This window comes from Megalobrama amblycephala, linkage group LG6 (assembly GCF_018812025.1).
Source record: "Megalobrama amblycephala isolate DHTTF-2021 linkage group LG6, ASM1881202v1, whole genome shotgun sequence".
NCBI lineage: Eukaryota > Metazoa > Chordata > Actinopteri > Cypriniformes > Xenocyprididae > Megalobrama > Megalobrama amblycephala.
Window position 1 is genome coordinate 39,278,584 of NC_063049.1, and position 13,850 is coordinate 39,292,433.

The following is a 13,850-nucleotide window of genomic DNA, read 5'->3' on the forward strand; positions in this document are numbered from 1 at the left end:
AGATTATTTTACTTGGTAACACTTTAATTTAAAATGGCATAGTTACACTACATGTACTTATTATAGTAATAATAGTAAATTCTGCATAATTACAAGTAACTAACCCTAAACCAAACTGTAACCATAACTCTATAGTAATTACGTTAAGTTAATTAATATAACTCAGTACTTATGTAACTACGTCACCTTAAAGGTGCAATATGTAAGAATTTTGCAGTAAAATATCCAAAAACCACTAGGCCAGTGTTATATATTTTCTTCACTTGAGTACTTACAATATCCCAAATGTTTCCAACTATTTGTAAATGGTTAGAAAATTGCAATTTTATCCAAGGCTCCGGGACGTGTGAGGAGTCGCCTGTCAATTGCGTCATACCCGCGTTACCCTCGGTTTCCGGTTTTATTTTGTAGAAACCATGGAAACACCAAAGATGCTTTAATATATTACATGTTTAAATAGACAATGAAATGTTACTTTTTTGATATATTTATAGACAGAAAACTAATTATTGTTATATAGCTCAACATGTTTAGTCTTGTTGTTTAAATCTAATTTTCTTGATTTTTTGCGAGTACCATGCTTTACCATGCCTCAGAGAAAAACACTATTTTGTCAAGTAACTAACAGCATAATCAGATGCAGCTTTATTTTTAGTAACAGTAATACAGCATTTTCTCCATCATACAATGCATTTTAAAATTAATTGCATGTCATTTATCAACACAAGCCATCCAGCATTTAATATGATATTGTAAAATCGATCTATCTTACTGCAGTGTGTAACAGTGTCTCACAGCAGCCGCCGAGAGAACGCACAGAGAGTAACGTTGTAACATATTTTCAACACACTCAAATATATATGATAAACAGCGCTGTGTTACCTCATACTCATGACCGGAAAAGCGGAAGCAGCGCGGGCGACTGTGACATAATAAAAGTTCTGCTGCTTGTGGCGTGTGTTGCATTTGTCTCTCATTAACAATCGCTCCAGCGGCCTCGTTCAGCTCCCACAACACTCGATCCTGCTCTGCTTCATACTACAGTAACGTTAATAATCGCATAATAATCGCACATGTGTGTGTGTTTGTTGTTGTCTTGTCTTGGAGTTTGTTGTGTGTGTGATATTTATGTTCTGCTGAAAACCAGTTTTCCTGCTTAAAAATATAAATAAATAAATAAATAAATAAATAAATCCATGAACATGATTTCTTGAAGAGTCCTATCCTGATTATTTTCCACTGTGAGGTGAAGAACACATGTCCCAAGATTCCACGCTCAAACTTGGCATCATCAAGCTACGCCTTTGTTTTGAATAGGCCTTTAGCGGACAGAAATTTCTACATATTGCACGTTTAATATAAAGTGTAACCATTTATTTTTTATTTGTTTTAATCCTTTTCAGCATATGTGTTGAGTGGTTAACCGAGCCACCTATAATCATGCAGATATTTCAGTCTATTAGCAATGCAGTCCTGTTCATGTCATCCAGCTAATAACCATGAACATGAGACATAGGTCAAAAAACATAGTTTTTAAAGCAGTGTTCAATTGTAGATTTCTTTTTACAGGTTTAGCCCTTCTCCAGAACCTGCCACTATGACAACACGAGGCTGGTTTCGCAGGAAACCCGTCCACCGGCTGGCTGGAGCCCAGCGGACCAGCTACGACCTACGAGAACGCATCTGCATTGGCAGCATGACTGCCATGGAGACTGCGGTCTACCAGAAAGTACCTACGGACGAAGCAGAGGCTCAGATGCTTGCCAGCGCTGACCTGGACGACATGAAAAGTAAGCAAAAATTCAATTCTGAAGGAGTCGTGAAAATGGCAGGATGCTAATATGCAATGATTTTTGAGACATGGAACAAAACATCTAATCAATTTTACCTGCCATTAATTTTGCCATTTCTACAAATATCAGATATTATATGTAGAATATTCTTATGCACAATTTCATATTTCTTTCTGTTTATTTTACCAAATAAATCAATTATTGCCCACTATCCCCCAAAAAATTAACAACAAATAATGATTTGTCCTTTTGTACATAGATTATCTTTATTTTGCATTCACCTTTCAGAATTTGGAGGATGCAAATTATTTTTTATAATAAAATAGGGGCTGTCAAAATTGCTTTTTTTTTTTTTCTTTTTTTTTTTTAATTAAATCTAATTTATTTAGTCTTTTTTGTTTCTTGTTTTATATTTTATATTATATTTTAATATAAAATATATTTTACATACTTGAGAAGCAAGCATGAGATATCAAGACTTATTTTTAAAGATTATTACTTTAATATGAGGGGTTTAATATGGAAGCTTGTTTCTGGCACTAAATAAAATATAAAAAAAGCTAATTGTGACTTGTTATATCGCAGTTCTAACTTTTTTTCTCAGAATTGCAAGATTTAAACTCAGACTTTGTAACTTGCAATTCTGAATTTATAACTCGCAATTTTGACTTTAGATCATACAATTCTGACTTTATAGCCCGCAATTCTGACTTTATATCATGCAATTCTGACTTTATAACTTGCAGTTCTGACTTAATATCACACAATTCTGACTTTATATCACACAATCCTGACTTTATATCATGCAATTCTGACTTTATAACTCACAATTTTGACTTTATATCAAGCAATTCTGACTTTATAACTTGCAATTCTGACTTTATATCATGCAATTCTGACTTCATATCACACAATTTTGACTTTATATCACGCAATTCTGACTTTATATCACACAATTCTACTTTATAACTTGCAATTGTGACTTTATATCACACAATTCTGACTTTATATCATGCAATTCTGACTTTATATTACACAATTATAACTTTATAACTCACAATTGTGAGTTTATATCTTGCAATTCTGAGAAATAAATGTCAGAACTGTGAAAAAAGCAAATACCTTTTTTATTTTTTATTTCATGGCGGAAACAAGCTTCCATAGTTTAGACAATACACATGTAATCATTAAATATAATGACTATATTAACAGTTGTATATTTTATAACTATTTTATAACTATATAAAATATTTTTTTTGTACTGTAGTGAGCATAAACCTTTCGTAGATGACTAGTTTAAGCAAGAAAGCTTTATTTCATGGTCGTGGTCAGGGTTTATTTTCTGATGACAACAGGCTGACTCTATGATTATTCCTTATATCTTATGCATATTCAGTGCAGTGCTTAGTTAAGAAAGGACATAATTTTTATGATCTTATTTAAGGTTTTATCTATTATTTTTTCCTGGATTCTGCAAGGGGTGTGTAAATTCATGAGCACAACTGTGAACTTTCATTTTTTTTTAGTCCTGTAGCCTTTTGTCCCATGTCTCAAGAATTAGTGCACTTACTGATTCAAGTTACTGTAGCCATGATGATTAAAACACAGATTAAAGCAGACAAGTTGCATGTTGTTGCGGTCATTCGATCTTAATTGAAATCAATGCAGTAACTCAAACAAAATTAGATAGGCGTGTTTGATTTCATGTGTCATTGGAGCCACACCAATGACCGAGTCTCAGGTCGATGGTTTAACTTGATCTTGACAAGCCAAAGCCCGTAGTCCCTCCAAATGCTCATTAAAATCTCTAGAGGAGGGGAGTGATGACAGGGAGTGTTTGTATAGTGGACTTAGAGGTCCGCATTGGCAAGCTTTCTGGTAAGTTTTGGGGCGCTGGGGTATTCGTGTCCATACTCATAAATGTGTTTTGGTGGAAAGCAAAGCAGCAGGATCATTGGCTGGCCATGGTCAGAACTTGGCCTGCCCTCTCCTCCCTTTCCCGCAGTTGTAAACAAGCCTTCGAGATGTTCAGATGTGGTCAGGGTCACTGGATGTACGCCATGCACCAGAGTGCTTCCCGTTGTTTTTACATTAATGATTATCCTTAATAAAGTAAGCTCAACAGATTACAGGGTATGACAGCCCAAGAATACTACTGCTTCCTTAAAAACCCTTGCAAGAGTGTAATTGGCACTTTCCACAAATAGAATGTCCCATTACTTTTTTAAAGAAGTATTATAAAGACAAATCCCATGTTTTTTTTTTTGGTTGGGAGAAATGTTAAATAAACTGTTATTTAAGATAAAATTAACATAACATGAAGAATAAGTAGAAAATATCATAAAAAATTGTCATAATTTGTCATAATTTAGAAATAAAAGGCATTTTTCCTACCCTAATTTTAGCCCTCTGATTTGAACGCTCTGTTTTTTGTATGTTCATATCTGTCAACACATCTGCTGTGAGGCTTCAGTGTAAACGCTAACATCTTTGCATATGGAAATAGATAAGTATTACATGTGGAACTCTCTCGAAAACCTTTAGCAGGTTTTTACTATTACAGCTCCCAAGGTTAACTAACCATGAAAAGTGTTGATTGTAGCATTACATATAGATCTATGGCATTATATTTAGATCGTGGCATGAAAGGTTGCAATGATGAAGATTGTAGCCGATCACAGACATTTTGAGTGCATGAAAGCAGTGATCTTGTCATTGCAACTGATGAACGCTTTCATCATAACTAACAGTGCAAACATGATGTAAATAAGAGATTATAGTATGATGACCTCTTACATGTCAAAAGCTCAATGATAATTGTATTTCTCAGTTCATGCCCCTTTTAAATGTCTGTCGAAAGAAGTGTTGACCCCAGTTGCTAAGCTTAACTTTTCAACTCGGTTATTTTATTTTGGGAAACTTTTACTTCACTACATTCCAAACCATAATATCATACTTTTTACTCCACTACATTTCATAAAAACATGTCATTTCTCATTATTTTGAAGTGAAGAAATCATTACCGATCTGTTCTTGTGTCAACAACTCACTGATTCAAATGACCCGGTCAGAGCGAATCTTCAGTTAACAATTCACTGAGTTCACAAGTCTTTCTGACTCAAAATGTGCCAAGAACAGGAGATCCTCGGAGCTCGAGTGCGCGTGTGACTGATGGGGAGAAAAGTAGTAGGTACCGCTAAATCGCCATCACCTGCTTTAAAATGGAGCGCCTTTTAATAGACAGAGCCGTAATTCACTGATAAGCCACGCAAAATCGGGTTCATTATCGAAGTCGATTCATCTTCGATACTGAACGCGATTTTGCGTGGCTTGTCCGTGAACTACGGCTTTGTCTATTAAAAGGCGCTCCATTTGAAAGCAGGTGATGGCGATTTAGCGGTAATCAGGGAACCGGCTTTACTGAGGAAATGCGCGTGAGAATCGCATGCGATATATCGCCCAGCCCTAATATATATATATATATATATATATATATATATATATATATATATATATATATATATATATATATATATATATATACACACATATATATATACAGGGTGCAATTTGTAGGGGGGGATTTGGGGGATTTCCCCCCTTCTGGTCTATGTATCCCTGCCTCTGCTGAATTATTTTCATCCCCGGTGGGGATAAATGGATAAATGGGTGATGCTACTCCACAAACCACCAACAGAGCATATAAAATACCAAAAATAAAAATCATTTTTTAAAACATCGCCAAGTAAAATGCTGATATAAGGAACTGTCTCTTTACAACCACAACAAACGGGACACTTTTCAGACGCGCATTCCGACTTCGCCTCAGCGCCAGGTGCAAGTCAAACGAGCGGAAAAGGTGCAGGTGATGATGAGGGAGCTTCAGTTGAACAACAGTGAACTGCGGTCAGATGAGATGTTGTCAGGCTATGTCAGTAAAACTACGAAAAATTAACACGACTGTCCAATCAGCCATTATACTGTGCTCGTGTCACACGCTCAAGAATTGCAAGCGCAATCTTAAATAAAGCGCAATAGAAACTACGAGCATGCACCATCTGTTGTAAATTCTGTTGTAAATTAAGTCATGAAATTACCAAACATGCGATTAAAGCTGCCTCAAAACTGTGCATGCATGTATGTGTTGACATGGTTTTAAAGCTATTGTTATCCAGTTTGTTGGCCTTAAAACGTCTTAAAAATGCACATATGTACACCATGGAAATCAAAATTTTCTCGGGAGAGCATGCCCCCTAGCTAACTACATTTTCTGACCTCGGTAATTATGAAACCCTGTGTACGGCCCAGATTATATTCTATCGAATGAAATCTGAGTTAAACGTGTATTTCTCCAAATGTGCGCACTTTTGGAATAAAAGATTGTATGTGTATGCACTGTGATCAAAAATAAATGGGAGCAAACACAATTGAATGTAAAGGTTTGTGTCTGGTTATTCTATTAATAACTATCGATTGATTTTGCATTTCTATCAGAAATGAAGAATTATTAGTGTCATTGTAGATAGTGGTGCAAATATTTAAGCTATCTAATACTTCAAATCTCAAAGTTAAATCAGAAATTTTTTTGCAAAAATGTTTCTGTAACAGCTGCCAAAAAATAGTATATAGCTCCACTGTGGTTTTTAACAAATAAAAAAAAAAAAAAAAAATTCAAAACACCCCTGTTTTTTTTTTCACAAATCGCACCCTGTATAATTTTAATAATTAATATTCATCAGTCAGTACTTTTTCCTTTTAATGCTTAAGTACATTAAAAATCAAGTACTTTTGTACTTTTACTCAAGTAAAATTGAATAGAAGTACTTAATACTAACATTTTAACATTTTAATGGGGTGTATTTTAATCTGTTCTTCTACAGTACTTGATTTGTGTACTTCGTCCACCACTGATAATATGCAACATGTTCTCCAACCAATATGCCTATGTTGGTCTTTTGTCACGTCCCTGAAATACGACCCATATGAGAGTTTATCAAAGTGCCCTTATCGACAACAGGACACTTTCTTTTTAATGCATTGTTCCCTTTTATCTGCGTCATATTTCAATTGGCAGAGCATTGCAATATAAAACAATATGCAATCATGTGTGCTCATAAAGTGTATATGCACTATAAATCACTAAGGGTAGGTTTAGGGATGGGGTGGGTGTAGTTGTTAATAAAAAAAAATGTGTTTTGCTAAATGGAAATAGGACAAATGATGTAAAAAGACACACACGACACATTATTTTTATGCCAGCTAGAGGGCGCATGACTTTAAAACGTAAATATAGGTTGTAATAAGGTGGGGGGCAGTCTCCTAACCTTGGATAGAAGACCTTTGATTAAAAAAGATTTTAAAAAACAAGTTTAAGACTCTATTTAAAGTGCACATTAGTAATTTATTTCATTACAGTGTTTTTATGTTAGGGAACTTCACAGATCTCAAAAGTCATTCCTGTACAGGGTCTGGGAGGATCCCTGAAGATGTTCTTCACACGACTGTTTTCTTAGAAGCAACGTTGTAAAGTTCTTCCTGACGTAAGGGGTTTGATTTAAATGAGCTCCCATGCTCCAGTTGGCCTCCCAGCTGTTCCTCTGTGTGTCATGTGGTGATTTTTCAAACCATGGGGATGGCTAGACACACTTTCCCTTATTGAACGAGATGATCTTCACAGAGCCTAAGTTTAGCGCATTGTGATCATAGATATAAAGTCCCATCCAGAACATTTGAATCCAGAATGTTTGCTAATGAATGGTGCTTTCCCTGTGGCCGAACCATATATGTTCATATATTACCTTATAGAGTGTATATAACCTTATAATATATATATATATATATATATATATATATATATATATATATATATATATATATATATATATATATATATATATATATATATATATATATATGTGTGTGTGTGTAAAAGTCACTGTTTGGATTTTAAGTTGGCAAATACTTAAGACTCTATGATTGGATCATTATTGCAGGGATTATTATGTTTCTAGCATTTTATACATTTGGCAACAGTTCTAATTGATGGAGTGTGTAACTTTTTGTTTCTTAAACAACCATGTAGGAAGACACATCATGGCCATATTCCAGGATGACAAAGTCAATATTCATCAGGATCAAACTGTGAAAGAATGGTTGTGAGGGAGCATGAAAAATCATTTTCACACATGAATTGGCATCTAGAGTCTATACCTTAAATTCATTGAGAGTCTATGGGATGTGCTGGAGGAGACTTTACAGAGTGCTCACCTCTTGCATTGTCAATACAAGATCTTGACCAAAAATTGATGCACTTCTTGATAGAAATAAATATTGTGATGTCATTTCCATCAAGAGGTGTATCAATGTTTGTCATCTTGTAATGACAATGCAAGAGTCGAGCACTTTGAAAAGATACACAATCCATCAATTCATCAATTAGGGTTCAAAAAAACTGTTGCCAAACTAGAAACATAATCAGCACAGCAATAATGATCCAGTTATAGACTCTTAAGTATTTGCCAATTTAAATACAGTGATATATATATATATATATAAACATATTATTAATTAATACTAACATGCCTATAGCTGGTTGGATTTTGAAGGAAGCACAATTGTTTCCATCTGGCATGCCGATACAGGCTCATTTCATGAATGATACTGCTGTTTACTCTACGTGACGTACAGTGCAGCTAATATGGCTAAATTATTCCCTGTGAATGAAGGCTAGCAGGGTCCAGCAGAGTGCATTTAGGTGAGTGCTGCAACGGCTCTGTGGATGAGACCCCTCCAGCTATAATTAACTTCACTGTTCCAATTGATTATCCTTCCCAAAGACCCGCCCGCAGCCCTTCCTGCTTTTAGAAAAAAGGAAGCATTGACTGCTATACCGCAGCAAATTACAAATGAGGCCGCCACAGTGGAACAGGCCATTGAATTTAAGCCCTACATCACACTAGCTTGATATAAACTGCTCATGTCCGAGGCTGTACCGCTCCATGTCAGTGTTTTCATATGTCTGACACCTTTTATAGGGCATTTAGACAACATATACTGTATGTCAGAATGCTCACTTGTGTAATCCACATAATTGATTTTCTCTCTTATCTTTTGAATGACCCAATTATTTGCTTTTATTTTTAGAATAGTTTGTAATTGATTGTTGAATAACCTCAAATGGTGTCTTTTTCATATCTCAGTTGTGTCTCCTAAATAGCAACGCGATTACAGTGTAATTACAGATTTTTATTTTTATTTTATTTTATTTCAATTTTTATTTTGATGTTCTTGGAATATATATTCTATAAATTTAGCCAAGTTTATTGAATAACCACAATTACGGTCTCAATATCTCAATTGTATCTCCTAGACAACAATATGACTACAGGAATATTTTATTTAGTTTTGTTTTATTTTATTATTATTTTATTTTATTTGTTTATTTTGATGTTTATGGAATATATATTCAATAAATTAATCTTATTTTAGTTTATAACCTTGAATAAAGTCTCAATATCCCATAAGTTTCTCCAAGACAGCAATTACAGTGCGATTACAGTGAACATGAATTACAATATAATGTATTTTGTAAATAGGGTTTAAATGGAGAGCAAATGGAAACTTGTTTTAAAAGTTTCTTGCATTCTCCTGAGAAAAAAGACCCTTTTTTAAAAAAATATATAGAAAAATGTTTAATCAAAGGTGAGAGATTCCAATATAATCTCAACATTTCTCATTAAATTCTCCCAAAATCAATTTATCCGAGCTCTCTTTTTTCTTATCTGCATAATAGAAACATTCGAGTCTATATTTGTTCCCCTAAAAAAAACAAACATATGAGACAAAGTTCATATCTAAACTAAACATAACTGAAATCTCCCATATATCTTATGAGCTATGAAAGAGCAATCTCTGTCCCTCTGATATGCATACAAATCTTGTAAATGTCCAGCTGTATAGGCTATTGGACACATCTGAATGATGATTGGCTAATCCCTGTGCAGGTAACCGATTGAAAACGAGACAGGGTTGAGTTCTAGAAGCAGCCATGGTTTCCATGGAGATCGGTCATGTGGAGACAGCGCTGTGTAATGTGTGGCACCATGTTGTGCACTTCATCGGCACTGCTGTTGTTTCGGATGGAGGTTTTCACCTGTGCTTTCTGATAGGGTGGTGTAACCAGCTCTGGACATGATGGGGGAAAAACCGGACAGAGGACCGCATCTCTGTCCCTCATGCAGCCGCAGGATCAATCGACAACGTCATGGAAAGCACGGAGGCAGCCAATAGATTAGTGCGAGACCTCAAAAGTAGTTCAGTTGTATCAACATTTCCTCTGGATCATCAGCCAATTCCAGTGTTCCCTGCTGTTTGCTTGCGTACATGAGGATACGTCTCGCAGAACTGCTGCTCATCTGCTTGGAAACCCTGAGGCCAGACACCATTTTCTTACCAGGCAGCCAGGTGGATCTTACAAACACTTATGGATTGAGGGCCAAACTGAGAGATTATCCTTTTTCCTTCTTTTTTTCTTTAACTTACCATTCTTGGACAAAATTCGATCGCAAACAAGATTAATTGCACGATTCCTGGTCGTTCCAAAGTTCTAGAAATTTGTGCTTCCAGGAACCTGAAGACAGGATTAGACACAGTTCTACTTTGTAGAAGGTGCAAAATAGCGGCGCGGAAGAGGGTGGCATCCTGGATGATCCGGAGGCACCAGGTGTGGAGATGACAGACGTGGGGAAGGAGAAGGACAGGAGCGACGGCTCAGGGGAGGAACTCCCTGATGCGGATGCTGGAAAGGCCCATTGTAGGGATCAGGAAAACCCTCTGGGGAGCTTTGCATTGGACAGCTTTGAGGACTTTGAGGAGTTTGTGCTGGATTTTGATGATTATGACCTTCTGGAGTCCATCCACTCACACCTTGGCTCCCCAGATGAACCGATCCGTAAGTGTGCTTGCTGTTAAAAAGTTGGAAGCGTGATGAAGGGTAATATTTTCCAGCCACCTTAGTTTTTGCAAATGTCACAGCGACCTCCACTTTGCTTTACACTTACATCATTTTTCGACGGAATTTTGCCATTGTCTGTCTTTGACAATTGTAGTTTAGGTTAATAAATGGCAAAAAGCCTCGAAGTATGTATTTCCACTTGAATGTATAACAGGCAGCTCTTGATTAAATCCAATAGGATTTTCCATTCACATGACTGCTGCGATTGTGACATTGTAAAAATGCACTCCACCCTCTATAGATCTTTCTCGCATTGGAAATTGGGAATTTCGAACTGAGTTGTTTTATTGATCCTGTAGGGAAATACAAGCTAATTAATGTCAAGCCGAGTCCATGCAAACGCTTTGCTGATATGAAAGATGTCATAGCCTCCAGTGATGTGGCATGTTTGAGTGGATGGCTTATGAAGTTCCACATCCTCTCCTGTTGACATATCCATGTGCAGCCAAGCCTCCACTCGCACACATCATCTCAGGGCAGAGTCATATTACACAGTAACTTGATTCAGACACGAAGTACAGTGATTCTATTCATATTCGTCATGCATTATGGTTAGAGGTTTGTTCGTCTGCAATTAATTCAGCCTGAACCTTTTTTGACCTATGTTACCGTTCAAAAGTTTAGGTCATTTAGTCACTTATTAAAGGATTAGTTCACTTTAAAATGACTTGCCCTCAAGCCATCATATGAATTTCTTCTTTCAGATGAACACAGTTATATTAATAAATATCCTGACGCATCAAAGCTTTATAATGGCAGTGAATGGGACCAATGAGTATGAAGCTCAAGAAAGTGCTCCACAAACGGCTCCAGGGGGTTAATAAAGGCCATCTGAAGCGAAGCGATGTGTTTGTGTAAGAAAAATATCCATATTTAACAAGTTATGAAGTAAAATATCTAGACTGCCTTACGTATTTAACTTACAAAGAAGGTGTATTGCCTCTCGCAGTTCAAATGACTTACGCCTTCTGCATTCAACTTCAGTTACATTTTCTTCCTAAGTTGAATACGGAAGGCGTAGGACATAGCATAAGCATTTTAAACATTGTTACAGAAAAAATCTCAAATTTCAAATAAATGCTGTTCTTTTTCAAACTTTCTATTTATCAAAGAATCCTGCAAAATGTATCACGATTTTCACAAATGTATTAAGCAGTGGCCTACAGCTGTTTTAATATTATAAAGAAATGTTTCTTGAGCACTAAATCAGCATCTTCATGCATGATTTCTGAAAGGATCATGTGACACTGAAGACTGGAGTAATATCACTTACTTTAAATTGTCATTATATTTCACAATATTACTGATTTTGATGTATTTGTGACCAAATAAATGCAGCCTTGGTGAGCAGAAAAGCATTTAAAAATTCTTACCAAACCCAAAATTTTGAGTTGATGGTAGTGTAAATTGATAGACACAAGTAGCATCATTACCATATTTGCATACTGAATTATAATTGGTCTTCTTACCTCTATTTGCATGCTGAAATGTGAATGCTCTTGTTTTTCCTGCATGTATTTAGCCATTTATAGCTATGTTTATACTGAACAGTGATTGTTTGCTGAATCTGATGAGCCACCAATAGAAGATGTCATTGTAATATTTGCATATGAATCGATCATCTTTCTTATATCAGCCATAGGCCAAATCAATAATCAGGAAGTTAAAATCGATTAACTTTAATATTTTAGACACAATATGACTAGTTAAAATAGTTCCAGAAGTCAAATTAAGATTATGGAGTGTCTTTGTTTTTTAAGCTTGAATGCACCCCATTCACAGTTATTGCATGGAAAAAGCAACCAGTGCATTATCCATTCTCCTTTGATCTGTGGAAGAAAGAAAGCCATACTGGTTTGCAACTACCTGAGTAAATAATACCAGAGTGTTATATTTTTTTGAGAAACTGTTTCTTATATAAAAAGAGATGGGCCTGAAACATTTCAGTTATCAAACAGAGAGTTCAAACACTGCTTCTCACTAACAGCCATTGTATTTTGATAAACCGTAAAACCCTCAGGCTTAATGCTTTTGTCTTTGTGTAGACTGTTTACCAGTGCATTGCTCCAAGGCCTTTCCCTGTCTGTGATTCTCTCTTCAATCCCTCGGGAAAACGTCTGTGTGAAGAGCAGACAGACAGTCTAGCAGAGATCGATTTTTATCTTATCTCTCAGTCTCGCAGTTTCTTTTCAGTAATGCGCGCAAACGCTGTGTCATAAAACTCTTATAACTGCAGTTTGTTTGTACTGTATTTGGGTCAATAGCAAAGAAGAAATCTTTATATATGTCCCCACAAAGATAGCAATATCTGAAATCCTTGTACTTGTGGGGACATTTATGTATTATACATTCAGTATTATAACATTATATTTTAAAGAGTTTCAGAGGTGTATTCAATTGATTATCTGTATGAAATGCGTTTGTGTATAGATCTTGACAAAAAGTGAGCCTGTGCCATTGAACCATTTTGAGAGTGTCCTTGAAGGTGGTAAATAGGTAAGGCTTAAAAAAAAGGGAGGACAGCTCAAATGCTTGAATTGACATTGCAAATCAGCACTTTTGTGCGTCAAACACACATTTGCAGCCTGAGTTGGTTTCGTCTTGTGGTGTTTTGATGAAAACTTGGCTGTTTTGGTCTCCTCTAGGATTTTTGCTCTCCTGCCATGAAAAGCACAACCAGAGTACAGCCAAAAGGCACGGCCACCTTATTGTTAGCACTCTACCCCTGGGAAAAGGCCCAGCAACAGTGTGTGGACTTCAAAATTATGCAGAGCCTTTTTTTACGAGGGGGGTTGGAGGCATGTGCGACACTAGGAGAGAAAGGGTAAAAAATTAACTTTGTTTACCGAACATCCCCGGGCTACTGGGACAACACAAACCAGCTGAGGCCTTGGGCGTCCTGGCAGACCTCAACCCTTGGAGAGCCCCGGCCTTTTACTTGGCTCTCGGAACAGCTGGAGAGAGAGGGTTTCTCATAATACACCCCTTCAATTATCCCAAATTCAATAAAAAACCTTGGTTTGTGGGCTAAAATGATACAATAT

General features: G+C 36.1%; 1 protein-coding gene across 1 annotated transcript in view; it reads left to right on the top strand.

Moving 5' to 3' along the window:
• The window catches only part of slc4a3 (solute carrier family 4 member 3), a 94,576-nt gene that overhangs the window by 50,675 nt on the left and 30,051 nt on the right, over nucleotides 1-13,850 (top strand). Inside the window, 1 exon segment of the mRNA XM_048194574.1 lies at nucleotides 1,570-1,790. Within this exon segment, the coding sequence (XP_048050531.1) occupies nucleotides 1,570-1,790 (221 nt within the window).